We start from the raw sequence: 27052 nt of genomic DNA on the forward strand, positions 1-27052 counted from the left end.
TTTCTACAGCAATTCTTTCTTTTTTGTTTGGTAGTTCAGTTAATAAAAAATGACGCTGTACCCATTGTTGTTGTTTTGCATGGAGGAGAGGAAAATAATTCTCATGTGTTTGTGGTTTTTTGCTTTCCTTTTTGTTGTTATTGTTTGTTTCTCTTGTGAATGGTCTCAATAGCCTAAAATCATAATTTTTTCAAAGGATAAAATCAGATGTTCTGAAGATGGGAGGATTTCAGTTTTGCAGCAGATGCAAACCATGATTCCCGATTTATAAAATGAAAGTAGCTACATGTTAGTAGGCTAGAAAACACAACCAGATATTCTCAGATTTGTTACCCCCATCTTTTTCCCTGTGCTGTTATAACACATTACAACAAAACTTCATTGTTCACTGACCTTTCATTATTGCTGATCTGTACTTTTCTCTAACCCTTATTCAGACTCAGGTGTTTGCTATGTGAATAAGTTTTAAATCTGTAAATTCATTCAACTTTACCAGTCTTCTAGTAAATAGCCCTGGCTGAACCGCAGCCAAGTTTTTGACCCTTGCAGTCTGCCACTTCTGCACTTAGCCCTGTAGGTTTTGCACTGGCACATGACAGCAGACCTTACACTGAAGGCATCTGGCAAAAAGCCTTTTAAATCACACACTAAATAGATAGTAAAGCAATTTATCATCTGCAAAAATAAGTCTAATTCTTTCCAAGAGCCACCAAAGTGTTGATGGGCAGTCCTGAACATTATATCTCACCTTACCATCTACTCATCTCTCTTTTGGGTCTCATTTTGTCCTTTGTAACAATATTTTGGATGCTCTTGTAAAAAAAAAAAAAAAAAAAGAGAGAGATAAAGGACTCTTAGGCATGGGTAAATTCATATACCAAAGAAGACAACTAGCCTCATGGTTCTTACACAGCTCTTGAAATCAGGGTATCTGGATGGTTTAGCTTGTATAATAACATCCACTTTCAAAATCTTTTCAGTCATTTATTTCTGCAGTTTCTTTCCATAAAAAAAAAAAAAAATTAAAAAAATGTTGTTGTGGGTTAAGGGCGAATAATGTGTTATCTTCTCAGAAATACTGTGGAATTCCATCCAGCAACAAGCAGAATATTTTCAGCTCCTTGGCTCCAGGAAAGGATGGCTGTGCACATTTAGTTTTTCATGGTTGATTTACAAGTATTCATAGATTCTTGAGTTACAGTTACTTAAGGAAGGCTGATGATTACTGGCCAGCAGGGCTTTTGCATAAGGCTTCTCTGATTTATTTCCTCTCAGAATACAGGAATTTAGAAAAATATCTGACCTTTACTTAAATGTAGTCAGTGACCAACGATTCATCAGTATTTTTGCCATAAGTCATCAGTGTTTAACTACAATTTCTATAAAAGTTGTGTCTCACTTCTTAATCTGAATTTATCAAGCTAAAGCTTGATTTCCCAGCCATCTGGTCCTGTTACACTTCTGTCTGCTGTACAGGGACTGAACTTCTTTTTATTTTACCATATTTTCAGTCTCTGAGGATATTATTTTTACATGTGGCAACCAAGTAATTTCTTAATGTTTTCATTGGTAAATGAAGCACATGAATCTTCTTTAGTTTTTCTCTGTAGTAGTCCTGTCATTTATTAATGTCAAGGCTTTTATCTGGTCCTTTTGCAATCTTTAGGTAGGTTTCTTCATCTGTGTAAGCTAGAAATTAACACAGTATTCCAGCCACAGACATATCAGCATCAGATAGAGGTAGCAGCCTTCCTTCTTTCCTTTTTATGATCTTCTGTCTATATATGCAAATATGTACCCTTTTTGGGTACAGCATTATTTTAAGATTTTAAGTTTAACATTTTATCCATTGAGATTATCTGACAATTCTCTGATTACAGTCAACAGGATAACATTCTCCATTGCATAGCTATGCCTTGTGTTCTTGATATACGACTCTATACTAATACAGATACATTGCTGACAGTGACCAACCTACCTGATGATCCAGATCGCTATACCTTAGAGAAATGGCATTTTAACTATATTTAGGCTACCCAATTTTGGTGCCATTTTCAAATTTTTATCAGATATTATTTCATTTATTCCAGACCCCTGATAAAAGTACCAGCGGTGTGATGACCCATGGTGCATGAGGAAAATATATACTAAATAATGATTCTGTGTTTAAAATTGTATTTTGAAGTTATAGAAACCCATGTAAAAAGGTGGTTGTGTTAATTTTTCACATCATACTACTTTATAATTAAAATATTTTGAGGTACTAAAACTTTGTTCTAGAGAAATATAATATTTGAATGTTATTTAATTGTAACTCACTGAGAGTTTTTTCAATGTAATCAATTCTCAGTGAGTTTTAATCTCATTAAAAAAAAAAAATCAACTTTGCTTGGCGTGGCTGATAGACTGCAGGTCTCTATTGATTGTCCTCAATTATTTCATCTCCTTTAATTAATTTCATCAAGGTTCATTCAATTTTTTCATTGTTTCGCTCATTGCCAAGATCAGATTGATAGGACTTCAATAATTCAGATTTTTTTTCATTCTTTTTGAAGACTGATCTTCTGTTGGCCATTTTCTGCTTTTCTGGAGGTTACTTCATGTTCTAAAAGTCTTACTGATAACCAGTATTGCTGTTCCAGAGAACTCCATAGTAAGGTCTCTAAAAAAAAAAATCCTGTGTGCAAGTTTTTCTTATCTCCTAAGTAATAAAAAGTTTTGCTCTACTAGTTACTGTGTTCAACTTTCATCTAGATTAGTTTTGAAATTGAAATCCTGTCATTATCACTTGATATGTATCACCTGGTGGGGTTTCTTTGAGGAACAGGACTCATTTTCCTAAATCTTGAATCCACCACCAATTTTCCTCTAGTCTACATTGAAATAATGATTTCCACAGTGGGACCTTCTAAAAGAATTTATGCAAGTTACAGGTGTAATTCTTGCTTTTGTGGCTCCAGGAGATGTGTTTTCTTTGAACGTGCTTGACAAAGAGGAGTGGGAATTGCAGATTTATTTCCAGTACATTCTGCATGCGAAAGTTTGTGTCTGTGCTTATAGACAATGTGTTTGTCATTCTACTTTCTGTGGGGCAAATGTAGCATAAGAACAACTGCTGCTCCATTTTTCATCCTTTTACTCCTTGTTTTAGCATTTAGGGACAGGTAAACCTTTGTCTTCCTCCTGTGTCATGCCCAGTATTATTTATTTCTTCAGGAGCACTCTGTTTAGAAAGAAAGCATAGTTTTCAGCAAAGCCCTGACTTTTGCCCAGTTTACTAGCTCCACGGGTCAGGTCACAAGAAGGTCCATTGACTGCTGGAGTTCATGTAGCCACTTAGTAGGTCAACATGTATTATAAGAGAGAAACCTGATGACTTACCACTCTTTCTCCTTACTATTAACGTGGCTCCACTTCTACCATAATAGTTCTCCCTTTGTTTTTAAATTCAACTCAGCTTAACCCAAGCAGAAAGTATCAGCATGACATGATAGTTCAGAAGTGGCAGAATGCAATTTAAAACTGTATCACAGTCCCTGATTTCCCAGGGGGGCAAGCCAAATGCGTTAAGAATTTTAAAGACGGCTGCCTCAGCAAAGGGAAGCGAGGGCTGGCGTTGGGTTGGTGCCTGTCGGTGCAGTCGTGCGTCAAACCCGCAGTGAGGAGAAGTTTGCCTTTTTCACTAAAGTGAGAATGTAACATTTTTTCGAGATGCAGCATGGAACACAGCTAAATGCTGTGCAGAACCTAAGGACATGTGAGGGACGTTGATTGTTTTTTAATCCTTGTAAAGAAAGATAAAAAACAAATTGAAAGACATTGGGCCAAGCATCCTCCAGCATTGTCCCTTCAGCTTTTCTTGAGTTGTGAATCACCTGCACGAGTATCCACAGTCTTCACTTAAGGAGGAAGCAATTGCTTCACAAAAGCTGCTAGCTAAATGAAAACAATATTTGCATATTAAATCACCCTTACTATGTATGCCAGAGGGATACAGTCTTTTCATTATTCTAGTCCTGCTAAAATAACAAGAAACATCATCATATTTGCTGAAAAAAAAAAAATGACCTGGAACCAGAGCTTCATCTTTTTCATTTTATTCTTCGAAAGAACTTGGTCCTTTCTTGGATCCCCAGAAGTCAGCACCAAAACTATCTATGACATCATTTGGGAGCAGCCACAGCAGTAGTTCAGTTTATGACTGGTGGTAAAGACATTGTCATCTACCATATAGTACCACTTATAAGAATGTTAGCAGCAGAAGGTAAACCCAAAGTGAAAAATAGAAAGTCTGAATGCCTAGATGGAACACTATTTGGATTAGATGAGACATCTCATATAAGAGTCTTTCCCTCCACCAGTAATCAGCCATGATTTCTGCTGGAAAAGGGTAGGGGAAAGCTAAAAATAAAGAAGTGAAGCAAACAGACCTGGAGGAAGCACAGGTAGTAGGTGACGAACAAAGCTTAAGACAAGCAAGCTAACACAGTGTCAGAATAACAGAATGTAGAAAGTAGATGGAAGGACTTTGGTGGTTTGGTGTTGTTTTGGTTTGAGGTTTTTGTTTGTTTGTTTATTTTTAATAAAAAGAACTCTTTGTCCATCCCTTTAGAAAATTAATTCAAATGTAGCCAGAGTGATGCATTAAGATGCTTTGTTTCTACCTGCATCCTCTGAATTTTAAAGGCAGGATACTTAATAGGATCACAAGCAAGGAAATTGTTGTAGGTGTAGGAGACTCAGGAGGTGATCAAGGAATAAAAAAGGTTTCAGAAGTGAGATGGAGAAAACAAAGACAAATTCAGTAAATGTCTTGGCAGGTGCTGGTAAATTTACAAGCAGGAGATAAGAGAAGAATTTAAAGTTTCACGTAACAGGAGAGTTCCTTGAAGATTTAAAACTTGGAATTGTTTTCTTCTCAGATTTGCTTCACTTGGTTGCACAAAAGGCTGCTTTGTTGCTGTGTGATATATTTAAGGGCTCTGGAATCAGCACTTTTGAGTGAGTTTGTTTAGCAGCAGACTGCAGGAGAACAAAGCATAGCTGTCTAGTTTTGATGAGTAATAATACAGAAATTATTATATTATGTTGACAAAACCTTATAGAAAGCTACCTGAATAATACTTGGTGATCTAACCTTCAGCTGTGTCCTTTGGTCTGATATGTACCCGAATAATTATATCCCCAAAGGATTTTATGCTAAAAATAACAGCATCAACAACAAAATCAGGAATATTTCTCTTTCAGTAGTGCCTCATTTTGCAGGGCTGATCCATGTGGGAACAAGCTATCACTTGTTTTGTGTATAGACTGTCCTCTGAAGACCTCGTAGTAGTTTCAAATTATTGCTAATGGAAAAGTATTGATATTTGAGAGCAACCAAACAAGCTGACAAGGAGACCTCTGTTGCTCAGACCTCTGTGCAGCCGGTTTGGTTTGGAAATGACAGGTTGGCAGTTGCTCATCCAGCTTGCACTTGTCTCCTGCCCAGAGATGGACACCAACATGTCTGTCTTCTTGCCTTTTCTTTCCTCCTCACCTGTTCACTTGCCAACCATGGCATGAAGGAACAGACATCCCCATTATTTGTTAAACTGTTTCTACTTCTAATAAGTTTATGCAGTTTTTTTCTAGTTAAGCCAATGGTAACTTGTACTTCTCTTAAGCATTTTTGGTGCTATTGAGGAACTAAACAGGGCTGTCTGGGGCAGACAGATGTAATGCAGTGAAATGCAGTTTAAGTCAAAGTCAGGACTTTTAGAGATTATTTTATGCTTGCCACTGGTCTGAGAAACAACAGTAGTCTTACACGTCTGATGCAAATAACTTACTTCCTAATAATCCATCTATTAAATAGATCTTCATTTGGGATAATATTTCTTCTATTTTCTTCTAGATGCGAAGAGTTTGGCTGAAATGCTTATGAGGTAAGAATAGATGCAATGTTTTTAAATTGAAAAATGTGTGTCAACTATGGCATAATTTTTAAAAATTATTACAGGGACAAATGGAGAAGTAAACCTCCTATTCCCAAATCCCTTTTCAAAATATTCAATTTGTCAGTATATTAAGAACTAAGACACATTGTTGGCTAGAAATGGCACAAAAAAAGACAATTTGTGGACGGTGTATGTGAGGGAATGCAATAGTAAAATACTTAGAACTCTTTTATTAGTAGATTAAATTATAGAAGCTATATAGGTCTGTTTGGACATTTTTCCTCTTCAGAAAAATGTTTTCATAATATGTAACAAAGTAATCACTCTTCAGAGATCATCTGATTGAAGGTAATAAGTTTCTGGATGTGAATGTCTTGAAACTTTACAGTTCTATGTATGTAATTCACTATTTCTAGCTGCCTATACCCAAAGGTATAGAAGAGCAGGTAAATCCATTTCAGTTCTGTTCTATCAGCTCAGCACCCAGAAATCTAATTCAGTTGTTGAATTGTAACCGAATAGCTATTCTGGCACCACAATTCTTTCAAAGATGGAAATTCCATATCTTCAATGTTTATTGTTTTGTCTGGGGAAAACACTGAACTTTAAAACTGCTGGATATATTTGAAAATGGGATCACCAATGGATTATTTTTTTGTTGGGAGAATTTTTTAATTCAGCAACAAATTTGAGAATGTCATAGATATCTTACAAAATGAACCTTACTTTAAGCTTTCTCACCTGTGATAAACTTCACTGCTGTTGTAAGAATATACTCACAAAAGACATGGTGGCAGATGGTTTTAGTGTAAACTCAGCTTTATACCATCAGTCTGCAAATACATCTGAATAGTCCCACTGATGTTAACAAGACTGGTCATGCAGGTCAGGTCATACTCTTGCTGTTGTATTTGCCAGCTAGAAACCCCTGCTAGCAGCAGATTGCTGGTTTAAGCAACTTCAAGAAGATATGCTCTGATATTTTTTGATGTTGCAGAAAACATCACAGATTAGCATAGGCAGCAAGTCTGTTCCCTAAAGAAACCCATCACGGACTGGATGAAACTTCTGCATGAAGATATTCAGTCCCGTTGACAATCTGGTGACATTACAGCCCTGTAAATCTGGCAAATCTCTGCCTTAACCCTGGTTAGCTTCACTAGTCTTATCACCACCTCTGCGAGGGCATTTCAGAGTCTCACTCCTCTGATACATAGAAAACTATCAAACTGCCAACATAAGTGCCCGGTTTTGACCCATTTTTTTCCTCTGCTGATATCAACCTTCACATTAAAGAGCTGCTTTTGTTCTCTCCACCTGATGTACTTAGAAAGCAGTCAGGTCCCTTCCCAGCCTTTAGTTCAAATCTGTTTTTCTAGCTAATACTTCTGTCACCATTTTGTTTTGCTTTTCCTTTCACCAGCATTGAAATATGATCATCAAGTTGGTTTCTCTTATCTCATTTATTAATAAATAATCTTGTTTTTATTAAATATTTTATTTTACATTTCTCTTCTAAAAGTGTGACCAAAGGCAAATGACTCTTAAAACAGGACTTTAGAGGCAATAGGGTATGTAGGCATACACTTAAAGATGCTTTAAGACTTGCAGCTCTCAAAGTGTTGCTGTTTTGGGGAGCTTAATGCTCTGTCATTTGTGATCAATCTGTGAAATGCCTCCAACCAAAATGAAAGGTACCCACCATCACTAGATGTTCCTGAAGCCTGAGAATGCTAATAATTAAAGGATAATGAGTCTTCTCCAGAGCAATAGTTATAGATAAAGCTACTGATATTTTATATATTTTAGATTTTGCCAAAATCTGATATATACATGTGTGTGTATATATATATGATATATATATATGTATGTATGTACATATATATCCAATGTGTATATGTATATATAAAGAAAAAGGCTATGCCTTGATGTTTGCTTCAGGAATAGCTGGGACTTTTAGAGATGATTTTATGTTTTGGACAGAGAGCAGAAAAGTTTATTCCCTGCTTGGTAGGAAGACGTGTGGGGTGGAGAGAGCTTTGTGTATCTTTGGCTTTGAGGAGATTTTTATGAGCATGTGTAAAGTGGATTAAAAATGGAGCTTTAGTCTTTACTTTGAATGTTGCTGGCTTTGGCTGTGTAAGTCTTGGGAGCAGGATAAGCCCCAATAGTTAGCAGTTTAATGGGAGCTGCACAACTTGTTGCAGATACTTTAAACTTGCAAATAAAAATCCCTCCTGCTGTACGATCACAGATTTTTTGTGTTTCTTTTGGGTGAAAGCATCAGTCCAGCCAACTCCTTTGTAACAGTTCACCGTGAATCAGTATAGCAATTGACTGAGCTTTCTAATTTTGAACACAAGGTGAGAAATCTTTTCTCCACAAATATTCCTCTGTCAGGATAATTACTTACGTGATTTAGTTTTCCATATGTCTTTACAACAACCAGCTTAGACTTCAGGAAAACATGAGGTGGCCTGACTCTCTGCCAAGGACCGAAAATGATGCTGGGTTTACAGAGCACTGTATTTGATCCCTTTATATAACTAGCTTGATAGATTTAACCCTCTCCTGTGCATACAGATACTTTCAGTCTCTCAAGTAAGTATTTTTTTAGTTAAACAGCCAGAAATTTTAATTAAAATTAAGTATATTTTAACTATGCACACTCTTCCAAAATATCTTATACATTGTACTACTTCTGGAAGTAAGCCCATTTATGCGTAGACTGTACATAAAAGCTGTACTCAATCAGACCCAAAGGCTCACGTGCCCAAGTATCTGTCTTTCATAGTGGCCAAAAGCAGACACCTTTGTAGAGTAAAAGACTACAGCAAATGTGTACTAACTCCTTCATCAGACAGGCTCTTAGTCTCTAACAATTTGGAACTCAGAGATTCATTGAAAGGGAGGGAATGAATTATATTACACACAGATCCTTACAAGGTCTGTGAGGTAAAGAATATCCATAGCACATGTCTAAGTTTGGGCATTTCATATCTGTAGGTTAAGGAAAATATAGGTAGATATGTCTCCTCTCTTTAAATAATTAATCATTGGACTCCTTATCCACCACACTGTTATAATACTTTGTTGCCTGAATTTTCCTAGGTTAGAAAACACTTGGGCGCCAAACTTCAAAATTGCTATCCTAAAAATCTTTGCATCATTTCCAAGTCCTAGAGGCATTTAATTGTTGTTGGTACTTTAGGCTTTTATAACCTAAAGTCAAACTATTGTGGTCTGCAGAAAATAATTCTAAATTCCTTGAGCCGGGAAGAGATAGCATGCTAATCAGCGTCACAGTATCACAGTATCACAGTATGTTTGGGATTGGAAGGGACCTCAAAAGATCATCTAGTCCAATCCCCCTGCCGGAGCAGGAACGCCTAGATGACGTTACATAGGAAGGTGTCCAGGCGGTTTTTGAATGTCTCCAGAGAAGGAGACTCCACAACCTCCCTGGGCAGCCTGTTCCAGTGCTCTGTCACCCTCACTGAGAAGAAGTTTTTTCTCAAATTTAAGTGGAACCTCTTGTGTTCCAGCTTGATCCCATTACCCCTTGTCCTATCATTGTTTGCCACCGAGAAGAGCCTGGCTCCATCCTCGTGGCACTCACCCTTTATATATTTATAAACATTAATAAAGTCACCCCTCAGTCTCCTCTTCTCCAAACTAAAGAGACCCAGCTCCCTCAGACTTTCTTCATAAGAAAGATGCTCCACTCCCTTAATCATCTTTGTTGCCCTACGCTGGATCCTCTCCAGCAGTTCCCTGTCCTTCTTGAACTGAGGGGCCCTGAACTGGACACAATATTCCAGATGTGGTCTCACCAGGGCAAAGTAGAGGGGAAGGAGGACCTCTCTCAATCTACTAACCACCCCCCTTCTAATACACCCCAGGATGCCATTGACCTTCTTGGCCACAAGGGCACAGTGCTGGCTCATGGTCATCCTGTTGTCCACCAGGACCCCCAGGTCCCTTTCCCCTACACTGCTCTCTAATATGTAATTTCCCAACCTATACTGGAACCTGGGGTTAAATTTCATTAACCTTGTTAAATTTCATTAGGTTATTTCCCGCCCAATTCTCCAGCTTGTCCAGGTCCCACTGGACGGCAGCACAGCCTTCTGGCGTGTCAGCCACTCCTCCCAGCTTAGTGTCATCAGCAAACTTGCTGATAGTGTACTCTATTCCCTCGTCTAAATCGTTAATGAATATATTGAATAATACTGGCCCCAGTACTGACCCCTGAGGCACTCCACTAGATACTGGCCTCCAACTAGACTCCACACCATTGACTACCACTCTCTGGCTTCTCTCCTTAAGCCAGTTTGCAACCCACCTCACTACTCTATTGTCTAGACCACACCTCCTCAACTTAGCTGTGAGGATGCTGTGGGAGACTGTGTCAAAGGCTTTACTGAAGTCAAGGTAGACCACATCCACCACTCTGCCATCATCCATCCACCTTGTTACATTCTCATAAAAGGCTATGAGGTTGGTCAAGCATGACTTCCCCTTGGTAAAGCCATGCTGACTGCCCCTAATAACCCTCTTATCCTTGATATGCCTTGAGATGGCACCAAGGACAAGCTGTTCCATTACTTTCCCAGGGACAGAGGTGAGGCTGACCGGTCTATAATTACCCGGGTCCTCTTTCTTGCCCTTTTTGAAGACTGGAGTGACATTTGCTTTCCTCCAATCCTCGGGCACCTCTCCCGTTTCCCAAGACTTGGCAAAGATGATGGAGAGTGGTCCAGCAATGACTTCAGCCAGCTCCCTCAGCACCCGCGGATGCATCCCATCTGGACCCATGGATTTATGGATGTCCAGACTACTTAATTGCTCCCTAACCCAGTCCTCATCGACTAAAGCAAACTCCTCCATTGACCTGGCTTCATCCGGGGTCTCAGGGGTACAGGGCTCCCCAGGACAGCCTCCGGCAGAGTAGACAGAGACAAAGAAGGCATTCAGTAATTCTGCCTTCTCTGTATCTTCTGCCACCAGGGCACCCACCCCATTCATCAGTGGGCCTACATTGCCTCTGGTATTAGTTTTATCTGCTATGTATTTGAAAAAGTTATTTTTGCTGTCCTTGACTCCTCTCGCCTGCTGTAATTCTAAGGAGGCCTTGGCTATCCTAGCTGCCTAGCTGCCTTCCTACATCCTCTAACAGCAGCCTTATATTCTTCCCAAGTGGCCAGCCCCTGCTTCCATGACCTGTAAACTCTTCTCGTCAACTCTCTTTCTACTGCCAGTTGCCTGTTCTGTGTTTGGACACTCCATGTCACCATGCTGCTGCATACGGGAGGATCAGTTATACCAGTAAGGAAGAGGAGAGGGATCACACAAAATGAGACATAACTTTTGAGTATAGTAATTTTCCTGAATATAGAGAGGCTTGAATTCCAGTTCTGGCTTCTTCCATATATTTTGCATAAAGCTACCTCTGGAGACAAGAATGGGATTCAGAATTCTCTCTTAGCAGGTGAGCAATATAATTGCAAGCCTGAGGTACTGTCCCTCTGCTCCTTGTGGTCCAAACAATATTTTCTGTGAGGTTGAGTACTTTGCAGTGGTGGGAATATAGAGTGTTCATACTGCAGAGGAGCTTCTATTAATAGCTCTCACTGGGATTCTGGGTTCTGCATTCTCTGAGGAAGATACCTGGTTTGATCCTTTTGTCTCCTGCACCCCTAGTGAGCAGAGGAGGATTACAATGATGTATTTATTAGACTCGATTATGTATTGCACAGATTCTATATGTATCTGATTACATGTATCCACTAACTATTGGATTATTGATTATTAATTGGAATTGGACCTCAGAAATTCAGTTTTCTACTTGATCATAGGTTTGTTCTATGATCTTGGACAAGCCCAAAGTACTCTGACTTTTCAAGGGCATTTATTCAAACATATTTGGAAAGCAGATAATATATTAGTCTCTGATTCTTTTAACATTTCAGCAGCTTGAGTGGAAAACAGTAGGTGAGTGGCATTTAATCCATGCAAAGACTCTGCAGACGCTTTGAGAAAGTCGGTGTGGAATTTATCTGCATTTTAAGATCCTAAACGTTTTTGAAAATTTCTGTGCTTAAAAAGACACCTGGTTGCTATTATTCACTGATTGTATAGACAGAAAATTCTGGCATCCTTTGAGTAGCTCTCCTGATATTTTGCTTCCATAAGGAATCAAATGAGGCACCAGTTACAGGCTGTTTGAATGCATTTCAGCTATTCACCTTTACATGATGGTGACAGTGCCACTTAACCACTCAGGGAAAGACAGAGACATTAAAGTTTGGGATGCATAGATAGTGTTAATGTTGGGGACCACCAGAGCAGGGAAAGCCAGAAGGTGAGAATCAGCCAGACAGGTGTACCTGTGTGCCTTGGGAATGTCACTCTTGGATTTGCAGCAGAATTACTGACACTATGACAAAGAAATTCCTCCTAAAAAGGACTCCAGGATAATCTCCAAACCTGGAATAGTTAGTTCTTGCTCACCTACAGACACAGCAGGAAGTTAAGGTAAATTGTCTGGAGACGTGTGCTCGTCACACATGCATCAATCTCCTATGCAGAGGTCCGCGCTCAGGGAAGAAGTGAGCTTATCATCAAGCAGTTTAGTAGTCCTCTGCTGATTCCATTAACAACAATAATTCATTGCCAAAGGAGAATTAAACTGAGTGATCTACAGCTATTTTATGCTAGAAAATGAGTCTCCACTTGGATTTTAAAGCTCTTTGAAGTGTGAGTGCTTGGATCACATTACTGGCTGATTTTTCTTAACTTCTCTCAGCCTTCCTGCATGAAGAAATATTTGCAAATATTTCCTCTCCTCCAAAGAGTAATTACATCTAAAAGGGCAAAGTTCCCAGGGTTTTGGTGCAGTCTGAAAGTTTCTTGGTGCAATCTCTGTACTAGAAATGACTGTAACACTCAGTTTTACTATCCATCTTCACTTGCCTTCAACAGACAGCTCATTTAAGAAGTAATTTTCTGGTACACAAACTTCAAAATGAAATTGTTTCAATTTGCATGATGATAGAATAATTGGCTTATGTTCTTTTTTAGAATATTGCATCAATCAATTAGAAATAATCCATGAATGTAAACAAGATTTACAATTTTAGCCTTGGAACATCAATGGGACTAAACCATGTATTTAGTTTGTGAAATTTATTAATACAATCCCTAGTTATTAATTTGCTTTTTCATTTATCAAATCCAGTGATATTTGGAATTTATCCAACAAAAAATTATGAAAAGTTAAGAAAATAATTAAAAATTACTCAGGACATCATTTTCCTACCAACCTGTTTGATCAGCTCTGTTTCTTTACTCACATTCATGAGGAATGAAAGAAAAGGTCCATCTTGCAAAGCGTGTCTATTGATTTCATTATGTGACAACATCTGAAGAAAGCTATATGAAATTTTCAGCAGATCTCTACTGATAAAGAAAAGACCAAATCCCTCAACACTGTGCATTTATCTAACTCTTATGTGCAATAAATTAATACCATGCACTTGTTCTGAAGAGGACAAAATAAGATGTATGAATATTTTGCTGATTATGGTTATATTATTTTTTTGTTTGAGCTGGACAGGTTCAAAATGATGAAGTTTTAAGTATCATTTCCTTTATGTTGAATGTTAATGGGCTCACCTTTATTTCTTTTTTAGCAAGAACACAAGGACATCAGATACTCTTAACAAACAGCAGCAAACACTGAGGATGCACATAGACATTCCCAGAGCACAGCTTCTGATTGAGGAAAGAGACACAATGGAAACCATTGGTAAACTCCAGTTGGCTTGTTTTAACTAGTAAATGTAACACACACTTTAAGTGGATTTTCTTTACCTCATACCTTTTCCCCACTGCACACATCAAAAAAAAAGGGCTACAAAATAATTTGCCATATTTGAAAACTGAACTGTTTTTTTTTTTTCTCCCCTTAAATCATTTTCCACTCAAAGTAATCTCAGTACTGTATTCAAAATAATGCAGGACATTCAAAAAATGAAGCTGGTTGAAAGAGACACTTGAAGAAAATGTAAATGAAGACAGGAAATTTTATGATTTTCATTTTGATTTCTCTTTTGGCTTTTACTAGACAGCTGGATCACTGTCATTACTTATAAGGAAAATGTAATTCTGAAACTGCAATACCATTATTTAAAGATTTGCAGCAGCCAGCTTCTAAAACCTACATGTTACATATCCACGTGTTCATAGCAAATGATATTTCAACATTTTGATCAGTTTTCAGCTTTTTTGTGTCTCTGCAAATTTCAAATCTAAACTGTTTCACACAACAGAAAACAAGATTTCTCATGTGGCTGTCACATAGCTGAACTGTCATGAAAAACATAATGGTTTTGTGTTGGTTTTCTTTTCAAAATAATTTAAACACAAGATGTCTGAAATCTCAACAGAATAAAAATACAACCTGATCTCATGACTGTGTGGGTTCACACTCTGGCAAGACCCTCCAGAATGACTGATCTTGTTATACTTCTACATTTTTTGGATCAATATCTGTGGAGAAGAAGCCTGTGATGGCTGAGAATGTAACTACTTCCCAGGGATGGTGTGGCTGGAGAGAAAAGGGCTTCAAGCTGTGAGCAGCATCTCTGCCATCTCTGTCCATGCGCGCACTGGGGAGGGACAAGCTTCTTTAGCCCTGCACCCTGTCACACTTGCTGTCAGTCTGGTCTGGGGCAGGGAGGGCTTGGCCTCAGGGCACATTTCACAGTTTGTGCTGCAGATTTGAAAAGGAGACCTATGAAATAAAGACTTTTTTTTTTTTTTTTTTTTTTTAATCCTGATTTTAGCTTCCCAAAGTTTGCCTCTGTGATGCAATCTTTTGTCCCAGGCTTCATCCTAAAGGCAATTTTTGCTTTTGAGTTACAGTCGCTGAGCAATAGAGGGTTATAGTGAAAATATCATCAGAGTCTTAACTGTAGCAATGCGATCAGCGCCTTGGTAATAGCCAGCTCAGAATAAGCAGGCACTTTGGCAGTCTTTGAGATAGTTTACTGCCAAGAGACTTTATTCCCAACCTGAAAAAGAGCTCATCTTTTGCCAGAGACAGATTGATTTCATAATGCTCCTTCTATTTATGGCCTTCTTTGGGTAAAAAATGGTAGTTATGTTATTGTGCAGAACTGTTTGCCTTAATGGTGTCCTGTCAAGTTAAAAAAAATAAAAAAATTAAAAAAAAAGACAGGAATGCCTAGAGGAAGCAGATCACCCTCTGCTGGCTAGTAAACGCAAGGAAGCCTCCCTGCTGCCAGCCATCAGCCATCTTAGAAATGCATTACAATGCTGTATAGCATAATGTAGCAAGAATTTCTTGTGTTTTTTATTACTATTATGAATGGATAAAAAGACTGTAAGGAATGCAACAAAATGTCTGATAGCATGCAACTAGTTGATTTGGAAGCACAAATTCAGTGGAAGATTCATTGATGTTAAATCTTTCACAATCAAATGGAGCAGATTCCTCTTTGCAGTGAAAGAAATAGAATACAGATACTACAACTGAAAAAAATGAAGTAAGTCCTGTGTAGCACTGGCTTTCTTCAGGGGTCAAGGTCTATGCAGAAATTTGGTGGGCATATCTTATCCCATAGGGAAACAATACACAGGAGAACTGTAGAGCAGGAGGAGTCAGTGTTCATCTTCCAGTCCTTCCCAAGGTCAGACTCCACCTCACACCTTTCTTTGTAGCTGCAGGAAAGCCCATAGTCAGCTGGGCCAACTATGTCGAAAGAAACTTATACAACTCATATGAAGATCCCCAAAGCTTCTTTTTCAAACCTACAGTAGTGAGGTTTGGTGCAGAGAGAGCTGGTGGAACTTAGCCCTTAGCTTCCAGAACAACAAAACAAAGGACTGAAGGATGTTTAGCTGCCCTGCAAGTATATTTCCATTGCCTTCACTACGGTACTCATGTGCTTAAAAATAAACAGCTCCCTAAGAGCTGTCTTGGGTCATGGCCACCTCTGTGATATTCTGTCTCTGGAGAAAAATCTGACTGGTAGAGAGTTAGTTAGCAAAATGTACCTAACAACCTCCTTTTCGGAAGACATGAGTGATTTCACTGAAGAATTTCATGTTAATAAAGAGAGATAAATATGTTGTTGAAAAGCTCAGCTAAGATCTTTAACCATGAAGGAGAAGGGGAGAAGGCAGTCTTCAAAAGATGGGAAAGAAGGAATGAGGGCCAAAAATAATTACACACAAAGTAGCTTTTAGGAAGAATGTTTAACAGTGTGTCTCAGTTGCCTGTCTCTAAGGTGAAATCACAAAGACAGACATGAAAATGACACTTGTTCTTTAGTTTTGTATGAATTTTGAGTCTAAACCTAGAAGTTCCCAATCTGCGGTACACCCCTCAAAGCCATCTTCAGTCCTGCAGAGAGGAGGGAGCTGCCACTGTCAGTGGTGGTGCCCAGCTGAAAATAAGTCTGGAGACTTGCTGTAAAGTTCTTGTGAAGGCAAATCCAAAATTTGTTATTAATTGTCTGACTTATTTAATTATTTTTTTTTTACTTACAGATGACAGATCAACTGTTCTGCTCACTGATGCTGACTTTGGAGAGACATCTAAGCAGAAGTCACTGACTGTCACCCACACAGTACATTACCAGTCTGTGTCACAAGCTACAGGACCACTGGTGGATGTTTCTGATGCCCGACCGGGAACAAGTAAGCACATAAAAGAATACGTTGTCTGGAGAGGAGAGAGCTATAAGAAAATTAACACTTTGTTCCTGCATTTGCATCCTCATGGGGTTTTTTCTTCAGTCTGAAAGATGAGAGAAATCTATTTAGGTCAGCAGAGAACATTTCTTCTACAATCACGTTTGGTGATTCAATATGGCAGAAATTGCATATGTATCTGAAATGTAGGTGTAATTTGAAATAATTCATACCTGGCTTTCATTAAACTAAATGCATGCTAGATTTTAATTTCTAGAATTTATTGAATAAATTAGCTTAATGGCTTTTAGTGTCTAATATATTTTTTTCTCGCTGATCAATTTTTACTGTTTTTCAAAATGCATCTTCCCTCCTTACCTCTTCATCAGGCAAGAAATATATTTCTCATTATTGCTTTTCTGAAAAAAGTTGTATTTCCAGTTTTAGTTAGCATGGTAAGTTACTTTTCCCATATATATTAATGTTGAGGTATTCTTAGAGTGCTTAAAATACTACCATAAATTAATATGCTGCTGCATTCCATTCTTCTTAATTTCTCTCGCGAATGTGTTTCATATCTATGTAAATGGAAAAGAAAATCACTAGATCTAACGCACCCTCATGAGTTAAGAATATTACCAAAGTGTAATGCACAAGCCATGTGCAATTTTTCTAAAATCTTTTGGATTATTTCTATCCCCTGACCATTTCAGAATTTGTTTACTTGGTGAGTTCAGTGAACATTAATGCTAAAAACTCAGTTGTGTATTAACTAAAATTGATATTATTTGCAAAATCTTAAGTTCATCTTCATTTCCACTCCAGACTTCATAAATGACAGCTATTCTATCCCTGACCTTGCTGCTTTTCAAACTCTGAGAGTTTTAAGATATGGCTAGTTATTTCTTGAGGACTAGATTGGTACCATCATTTGGATTTGCTTTTTTCTCTATGGAGAGTCAAGGAATTAGAAGAGTCATGATATGACATTTCTTTTATTTCTGGTACCATTCTTTTCTCACTTCTTTAGTTCCGGTACGTGCTGGCTAGCATACTTGGTAAGAGCAAAAAATATCATACCCTTTTTATTGCATTGGCAGATCAAGATCCTCTGCCTTTTCTAATAAGGAATGAAGCACCACCCCAAAATACCTGCCTGTACCCCATCACAGCATTTTATAACACCAGCATCTTCTATTCCCAATACTCCCTCTTTTGTATATGGTTATGTGCTTCAGTCCACTGGAGGAAGGGAGACACTTCCCTCAAATTAAACTGGGGTTTAACTCATGTATGAGAGTATGATCTGTGTCCAGCCCAGCTTTGGAAATAGAAATCCACCATCACTTTTATATTGCAGTGAAGATCTGATTGCAGCAGTGTGCAGGTCTGGGCCAAAGACTTATAGGTCGTGTTCTCCAGACTTAAGACACTAATACAGCTTTGATAGAGGCTAGGCTATGAGATTTTGTCTAGACCCACAGCTTTCTCTGTGAAGAGGGGAGCAGTGCCCAGGTGGGTGCCTCAGAGGTTACAGATCCTCCTGTCTAAGCATGCTCACACTCACTTGTTGGCAAATATTCCCTTACAGACCTTTTTAAGTCATTCTCTAGCTCTTTTGTATTTATTTACAAAAGAGATGTGCTTCATGAACCTTTGCCTTGCTCACCTCAGCTCTTGACAGCTATGTTTCAGCATATGATAGCAGAGCTGGCTTAACACCGAGGGCACCAGATATGCTCTGTTTTCCATCACACAGGCAGCTCTGGAGCTTGCCTGAGTCTGTGCCACAGAGCCCCTTCTGCAGGAAAAGCACAACTGGTGCAGACCTGCTCCTCGGCGTGTGCTCAGCAGGACAAGCACTCATCTCCTGCATGCTGGCAACAGGCTCTCCCATCTCCTTCAAACTGCTGATGAAAGCCTGGTCATGGGACCAGAGAACAGTTGCGGTTGGAAGGAACCTATGAGCACTGGCTAGTCCAACCCTTTTGGCCCTGGGAAACTGTCTCTAGCTGACCTTGCTTTAAAGTGTCTTGCTTTAAAGCAAGGTCAGCTAGAGACAGATGCCAGGGCCATACCAAGACAGTTTTTGAATATCTCCAAGGATGGAGCCTCCATCACCTCTTTGGAAAACCTGTGCCAGTGCTCAGATACCCTCACAGTAAAGTTCTTCCTGATGTTAGACAGAAGCTCCCATATTTCATCTTGTGGCCACTCCCTCTGGTGCTGTCACTGGGCACCACTAAAAAGAGTCTGGCTGCACCTTCCCTTCATGCATTTATATACACTGATGAGATCCTCCTGATACTTCTCCAGACCAAGCAACCCCAGCACCATGCTAAGAGTTTTCTCTCCAGTGCTCGCCTTCTGTTCTTTATGTCTTCCCCGAAGCAGGCACAGGGCTCACTTCTGGATGCACAACAGCCATGTGCCAACTTTCCACAGCAGGTACAAGCGGTGGTTTATACTGACAGGCTGGTTGCATCATGCCAAGTGTGTTTTTGGATGTTATCCGTGTGAGGCGACTATGTGTTGCACTACCAGGAGGATCAGTTATCAATGGCACCAGGTTCATATTTTTCCACTGCTGTAGGGAGATGTGAAACAGGAGGAGGATCAGACCATAGTTGGTATTTATAGATAAATACCTTGTTTATTTGAAGTAGCAGAATACAAATTCTTACTGGGAATGCCTAGGTAAAGCAGCACTAAGAGTCATTATCTGGGTATTGTTTTTTTCTTTAAATTGCCTCTGTTAAAGTCTCTTACCTTAAGGACTGACAACTTCACCATTTGAATGTCTAAGAACACTTGAATAGATTTGAATTTTCCATTTCTAATACCCTTTCTCTCTATTGTTAGCATATCCTTTCAGAGGTTTCGAAGATAAATCCTTCAGTGCTGATTTAGTCAATTTCTGTTTGCCATATAATGATTTTTTTTATTCCACTTACTTTGCTAGGGAGTACAAGCCTCACTTTTACAGAAGACCTATTTATTGAGAAAATTAAGGAAGTGAATTTTGGCAGATAGTTTGCTTTTACTCCTTTGCTCACCATATTGTCTCTAGGATAATAAAAACAAACAAACAAACAAACATTACAGACCTTAAACAAGTAGCAGATGACTTTTAAAGTTTAAGAAATTGTATTTATTTAGGTTTGTTGTTTTTTTTTCAAACAGTCAAATCTTTACGAACCTGTTCCTACTGAAACTCTGATGGCAATATTATGGGTTATGTTTTATGTCTTGGCTACTTGTTAAAAAAAATAGGGAATCTGTAGCTAATTAATACCGTAATACAGTAAAAGTATTATTAAAATGGCCAGAATAGATATTCATATCACCACATTTCTGAGCACATGTTTGCACATACTGAGAGCAGGTAGCTGATGTAGGGTGCTTCTGAGGACACATCTATGCAGATAAGTTACCTTAGATTTTTGCTTGCAATATGGTGGGAAATCCCTGACCAGATCTACATCCCTTGTGTTCTTTCATATCTCAGAGCAGTTTTGGTACTGGAGAACTGCTTATGCTGGAGTAAAGGGATAATGAATGTGTCCATGGGAGATTGGCAGAGCTCTCAGCTCCACAAAAAAATGATTGTGGTCTTTTTTTTATCCAACATGGTTTTGGTGGCCATCCCCTTCTGACAGGGCTTGTTTCCTTATCAATTTGAGAGCCCAGTGGCAAAGATCCTATCTGTTATCCACCACAGATCCTACCACAAGGAGGAGCGCCAAAACCGGACCCACGGCTCGCAACCGCTATGCCAGTCAGTGGACCCTCAACAGGCCTCATCCTACCATATCAGCCCATACCCTCACCACGGACTGGAGGCTGCCCACCCCCAGACCAGCAGGATCAGTGGACAAGGAAAGCGACAGCTACAGCGTCAGCCCCTCGCAGGACACAGGTACACAGCTCTCTGTGGGGCTGCCCTGTGAAAACGGGACAGCAGTATCTGCAGTAACATTCTTGGTCCTTGATGTGCTTCATTTGGTGCTCCGGTGTCATTATTTTTCCCTTGCTAGGGTATTTCTCTGTAGGTTATTTACAAGGGATGCCACAAATGCACATAGTGTTAATGATAACAAATATTATGCCCATGGTTTCTCACACCGCACCTGTATACTGGACTCTTTTGAAAGACGCTGGGGTAATTTTTCCTGTAGCTGAAGTACTGTACTTTCTGTATCTAAAGGAAAAAGTAGGAGATGTTGCTGCATGAAATGGCATTGACCAGGAAGGGGCAGTATTAGCAACAAAGATTATTCCTGAGTCATAGGTGGAATGGTTTTAAGGCTTAAGCTACACTAAGGTTAGTATTTTCCTTTCCTCATTAATGTAATATGTTCATAGGTTTTATTGTGAGTGGAAAAAATGAGAGGGAAAAATCTGGAATTAGAGTTCAAGTCAAAATCAGTCCATATCACTGAATACTGCAGTAGCTAGTTCTGATTTTCCTAAGAAACAGAATAGGTTTTATTCCTCTAGATGATAAGTGGGGACACACTGAATACATATTCTGCCTGCAGTCTTCATCTTCTTGACGTCTTCACATTATAAATGCAACTGTAACCGGGAAAAAAAAGAAAAGGCTTTCTCCTCTGCTATACAATGAACAAGTGACTAAAAAAAAAGTCAAATAAATGAGTAAATGATTAAGCAGAAGAATAGTCACGACACAAATGTAATAAAGGTTAAATAATGCAGAAAGGTAAGATACTATTCAAAGGTATGCCTGACAGAAGCAAATCCAGGATTATTCTGGCCTGCTCAGAAGGAATAGCCTACCTTCTATCCTGATTTTAGGGGAAAAGTGTTTGTCACCTGAAAAAGCTGTGTGTTAGAGCTAAAAGCACTAGGTGTGACGACTGGCCTTTCACCATGAAAACCAGTATGGCTGTTTTTATTGTCTCTATAAGAACAAGCATCTGACTTGCCTTATATCCAGTAATTTACAGGTTGGAGCTCACCTTTTCACAATTGGTCCTCCTAAACTTGCAGACCCCTACGCTGTTTCCACAGGGTAATGGTACTCAGCAGATACCTTTAGTGAGCTGACAAACTTCATCCTGATTTCTTCTAGTGGAATTATCATAAGGCTTTAAGGATTAACTCTAATAGCTGTGCAGATACAAATATAAATAGCAAATGTTATCTCAGAAAGACTTTTTGTAGACATTCTAAATTTCAGGTGAACTTGCATGTGTTCCAACATTTTGTCACCTAAGGATATTTTCCAATGTGCGTGACAAAGGGCAGAGAATTTGATTTGCTGAGTGGTTTAATAGACAAACTACACACAATTTTGTAACCAGACTTCACAATCAATGTTTTAAAATGGTTACTTTCCTATTCTGTGTCTACCCTTGAACACACAGTAATTTATGTAAGGGATAGCAAGCTTTAGATCATGTTCAAGAAAGGTTTTCTTGTGCCAAAATGTATCTCTATTATGTCACTAGTTTTCAGGGAGAAGAGTCAGTTTAATTTAAGTACTTCAGAAGTTTAAAATTTCCAAATAAATATTATAATAGAAGTAGCCAAATAGGTGTTCAAGTGTCAGTTGAACTAATGTGCCTATATAATCACTTTTCCAATCTGGACTTCAGATATCTGAATCTAGCTCATAGAGTTGATATTTGTCAGAATCTAGCACTTCTTGTCAAAACAATTCCAGGTTTACAAAGCAGTAGCTTTTAAGCTTAGGAGAAATGTGGTGCAGCAGTTCATAGCTGTGTGTAAGTTCAAATATTCTGACCAGAGGCCACTAGAGATTTTCTGATTAATCTAGGTTTTGCGAAGTTCACTCTGAGCTTGGATAAACTTTCATCAAATCTAAAGTAGGTGTTCAAGCAGATTCTTCCTGAAACAGTCTCCCCAGGGGATGGGATGTGGGCAGCTGGAGGTCCTGAGTTCCATGGACTAAACTGAAACCTTTGCATGAGCATCATATTTACAGACACTGCTCTATGACACTGGTCGTCTGCAGTCTTCAGCCTTTTTTAAGTTCTGGCCAGCTCAAAATCCTAAGCAAGTGACAGCATATTGTAGAAGTACTTATTTTAGATAATGCATGGTCCTTTTTACCAGTGGCAGGAGTGTTGTCCTTTGTGCACAATGATAACTGATGCAGGGATCCTAGCATGCGATAAAAAAGATAAAGATTTGCAATAACAACACAATTGCCTCTGGCTGCTATAGAAGTCTCATTTTTATGAATTAGCTATTACATTGTGCCTGTTTATTGAACATCACCAACAGTGTCTGAAATTGTACAGATCTTGTGATGCAACACAACTTCTGCCCAGAAAACTTTTGAAAGTCCTCTGCTCTCCCAGCCCACTGAAGCAGAAGTGTGATGGGTACAACAGACCAGTGATTTGTCCCTGCAGAAATGAGTGCTGCAGTTCCAGAATGCTTTTTAATGTATTAGTAGCCATTTACATCTTCAGTAATAAAGCTTGTTTAAGAAATATTGATATTCTCAGAAGCTCATCAGCAAAGAAGAACAGCTTATAGGTCATAATAGCCTGCGTGTCAAATATGAAACCCCCATTATCTTCAGCAGCATTGAAAAAGGCACCTGAATGAGTGCAGGCTGGTAGCTACCAAAGAATATTGCTTTCTCAAGACCTTTGTTCTGTATGAAAAGAGGTAGTATTTTATCTGGTGTCTCGAGAGACAGCGTCTGAGAGACACAATCTTTATATTTGACCTCTGTCCTCAGGACTTTCTTAAAAAAAAAGATAGAAGATTGAAACAGGTACAGAAAGACTATCTTTTCTCACCTAGACATCAACTCACAGAAATATTTCTGAGATGCATTGAAAATATAATCTAACAAAGCTGTTCCTCATTTTGCTAAATGTGTTTTGTGGGTTTCCAACATTTTAAGGCATTTAAATTTTAGATGAATTATTTTGTGTTAAAAAAATGGTTACCTTTTTCACGTATTAAAGGTCATTTCTTCTGAACCACGAATTTCATGCAAAGCCACATAATGCTTCTAGCAGAATAAGACTTCACTTCAGATTATCTGAAATTCTCAAGTAACTGACTAAACTAAAAATTGTGCAGACATTTATAGTGAAGCAGACTTAGTTAAACCACCTTGACAATTTCAAGGGCTCTGCATTTTACTAAGAAATACTGTAATGTTCATAGCTTTTCTTCCAAAAACGGTTGTGCAGATGTTTTCTTTCTCCTGATGTTCAGATCGAGCAAGAAGCAGCATGGTCTCCACAGAAAGTGCCTCCTCAACATACGAAGAGCTAGCGAGAGCATATGAGCACGCAAAAATGGAAGAGCAGCTGAGACATGCTAAGTTCACCATCACAGAATGCTTCATATCCGACACATCGTCAGAGCAGCTCACGGCAGGGACTAATGACTACACAGACAGCCTGACCTCAAGCACGCCGTCAGAGTCGGGGATTTGCAGATTTACCGCATCCCCCCCCAAACCTCAGGATGGAGGGCGAGTGATGAACATGGCAGTTCCAAAGGCACATCGGCCAGGTGAGGCATCAGAAGTAACATTTTGTCCTTGGGGTGAGCATTTCGCTCCATGCCTAGGCTGGTTAACAGGAGAGGGGTATACCACAAGGAAGAAAGAAAGAAAGAAAGTGCACAGTATGTCCTGTAAAGACTTACAGACATAATTGCTTTTTGCCTCAGAAAATACAACATTTGAGTAAATTTTCTCATATACAGAAAAATGAGGAATTCTGAAATTTAGGAACAGAAATGGACTGTCCAGGCCATCAAATCCACTCCTCTACAGCTGTAGCCATCAGGCAATAGACCCTTTGGGGATAAATAAAACCATATGGGGGTACATATGCCCATCTCCAATGCAAACCACCCACTAATAAAGCATGTTTTATAGCAGTACTTTGTGCTTGAGAGCAAAGGTTTGCTATCAGAACAGTTTATACAGACTGTAGAAGACATACTATCCCTTCTGCCTTGTAGCTTGTCAAAGATGTAATAACCCTTCAATGATGTTCTTGAGCTATTATATTCCCTCTTTGATACATCCTAATATCAAACTAGGGTTATCTAAAGAGGTGAGAATAAAAAATGGAGAAAATTAAGACAGTGCAATATCTCAAGGGATATGGAGCCTTCTACCTTCAGACAAATTTAAATGCGCTCCAACTTCTTACTGACTGAAGGTACCTGAAGGACATCCATCTATTGGTCTCGATCAAATTTCCAATTCACAAAGAATGCTGTTTCTTGTGATATCCCAGTGCACAGCAGCATAGGTAGATTATTTGTGTTACTCTGAGATTGAACACATTATAAAATCTCAGAAGATTTATCAATCTTCGTTACAGAATACATGATACGACATCGTGGAAGAGGATTTAAATGGGAAAAAGGCATAATTATATTTGTGTGGTTTCTGAAAACATGATTTGTTTGTTTGTTTGTTTCATTTTGTTTTTAATATATACATTTCCCAGTGTGGTTAGGGCTACCTACATACACAGAAACTAATCATTACTGTTCATATATGTAAAAAAGAGTAATGAATAAACTATGGTACTTTGCTTAATATACATCATAAATGGAAAAGCAGTTATTGTGAAGACAGAGAAATGGAAGATAGGCAGTGATATCAGGAGTATCATTCAAAAACAGGACCTGACACTGAAAACAAGGCATAAAGGGTTTTGCTAAAGAAAGCAAATAGACAAGGCAGGAAATTAGTGTATCATACACCTAGATAAGAGGGAAAATAAGTAGGAAATGTAATAGTGAGAGATAAGACTTATTTCTGTGTAGTCAGATAGTAGAACCACAAACCCAGGAGCTGTAGAAACAGATAAAGATAGAAATAATTTTAATTTCTAACTCAAAAAAGTAAGATAAATATTTTTCCTTGCTCTGCTACAGGGAAGCATCTGCATTCACAGCTCAAATTGCAGCCCTCTCAGTCAGTCAACAAACATTTTTTATCATTTCTTTAACAAATAGTTTGCTCTTCTCCTTTCATGTTCTAAATACATTATTTATGCCTATTTAGTATTTGGAATTATTCTAATATATTCCACATAGAGATAATTTTCTTGAGGGCATACAGCACCAAAATTTGGTCCATGTGCTTGAGTTAAAAGCTTCTGGCACTGGAACATCTTCAGAGTCCCTCTGGTGAATCACAGACTTGTAGCCACCTTTAGCCCCGTTAGTTTAAACAGCTTGAATTTTTACCTGCTTTTCTTGATTAGTTTAGCCTTCCTTTGCAGTAAGGAAGTGAAATACATTATGAAACTTATAATTAGCTTCAATATCTTGAAAAAAAAAAATCGAGTGTTCCAGTGGGGCAACTTGAATATTGACCCATAAATATTGAATGATATGTTATTAAACATTACTTTATGAAGGACTTTAAACAAAGTATATTGATAGAAAAAATTTTCAGTGGTAGCAGACAGACCAATATTTTCAGTGTTCCGACCAGTGAGGAAAGACTTTTTTGTTTCACCCATCACTTCAGAAACTCTGTAGAAGTAATTAATCATTCAAATACAATTAATCAAAGTAATTCTACATTTGAGAACATGAAGAAGAAGTGAAAGAGTTAAGGTATTTAGATTAAGTAAATGAGAACAACTGAGATGAAACAGTGACTGTGGTTCTTTAGCACATTTTTATTCTTCCTTGAAGTCAGTCTTTTCTTTCAAGATAGCTTTTACCTACTTTCCTGATGTTTTCCTTTTCTTCTCCCCCAAATAGATCTCTTTCTTGTACAATGTCACTTTCAAAACTTATGCATCTTCTTATTCCTGACCTCACTATTCAAAATCCTGTGATGCTACCTATTGCAACTTTTATGGTTGCATTAAAAGTTTAGGAGTCTCCAATAAGTAGTATTTGTTTTTCATAATAATCCCCAACAATGACAAAAAAGACTGTAACAAAAAGTTATTTTGACAAATGGGACATTTTGAAACTAATCTAGCTAATGGCAAGACTGCAACTTTACTCAAGAAAGGTAGCAATGGGTGTTACTGGTGAAGACCTTGTCAGCCATAACTGACTAAGCTATTACAGCACCTATTTCTTAGCTTGTTGTTACCATAAGTGTTCAGTATGAGCAAGCAATGTGTTAGACCACCTCAGGACTGGCTTCCTGTGAGTTTCTGATGCCATCCCAACTCATGTCATGGATTGTTCTGTTGCTTCTATTATCTTATAAGGTCCTTTTGTAGCTGCACATTCAAGCCCACGGTTCAAACCATCTGCATTATCCAACAGCTGACTTTGAGACCTCAGGTTGCTCCAAACTGAGATAGTGGATGATTAGGTGTAGGGAACCTGAATGATTTTTGTTGTTGTTGGAGAAGGAAAACAGATGCTGAGGATTCAAT

The 27052-nt window shown here is 38.6% G+C and overlaps 1 protein-coding gene across 1 annotated transcript in view; it reads left to right on the top strand.

The window, feature by feature from the left end:
* Nucleotides 1-27052, top strand: part of DSCAM (DS cell adhesion molecule) — a 471903-nt gene that overhangs the window by 429995 nt on the left and 14856 nt on the right. The window contains exons 28-32 of the mRNA XM_082049341.1: nt 5897-5927; nt 13634-13749; nt 16518-16667; nt 20383-20580; nt 23889-24191. Coding sequence (XP_081905467.1) covers nt 5897-5927; nt 13634-13749; nt 16518-16667; nt 20383-20580; nt 23889-24191 — 798 coding nt within the window. The remainder of the gene's footprint in view (nt 1-5896; nt 5928-13633; nt 13750-16517; nt 16668-20382; nt 20581-23888; nt 24192-27052) is intronic.

The sequence above is a fragment of the Streptopelia decaocto genome, assembly GCF_964273445.1.
Source record: "Streptopelia decaocto genome assembly, chromosome: 1".
NCBI classification, from domain to species: Eukaryota; Metazoa; Chordata; class Aves; order Columbiformes; family Columbidae; genus Streptopelia; species Streptopelia decaocto.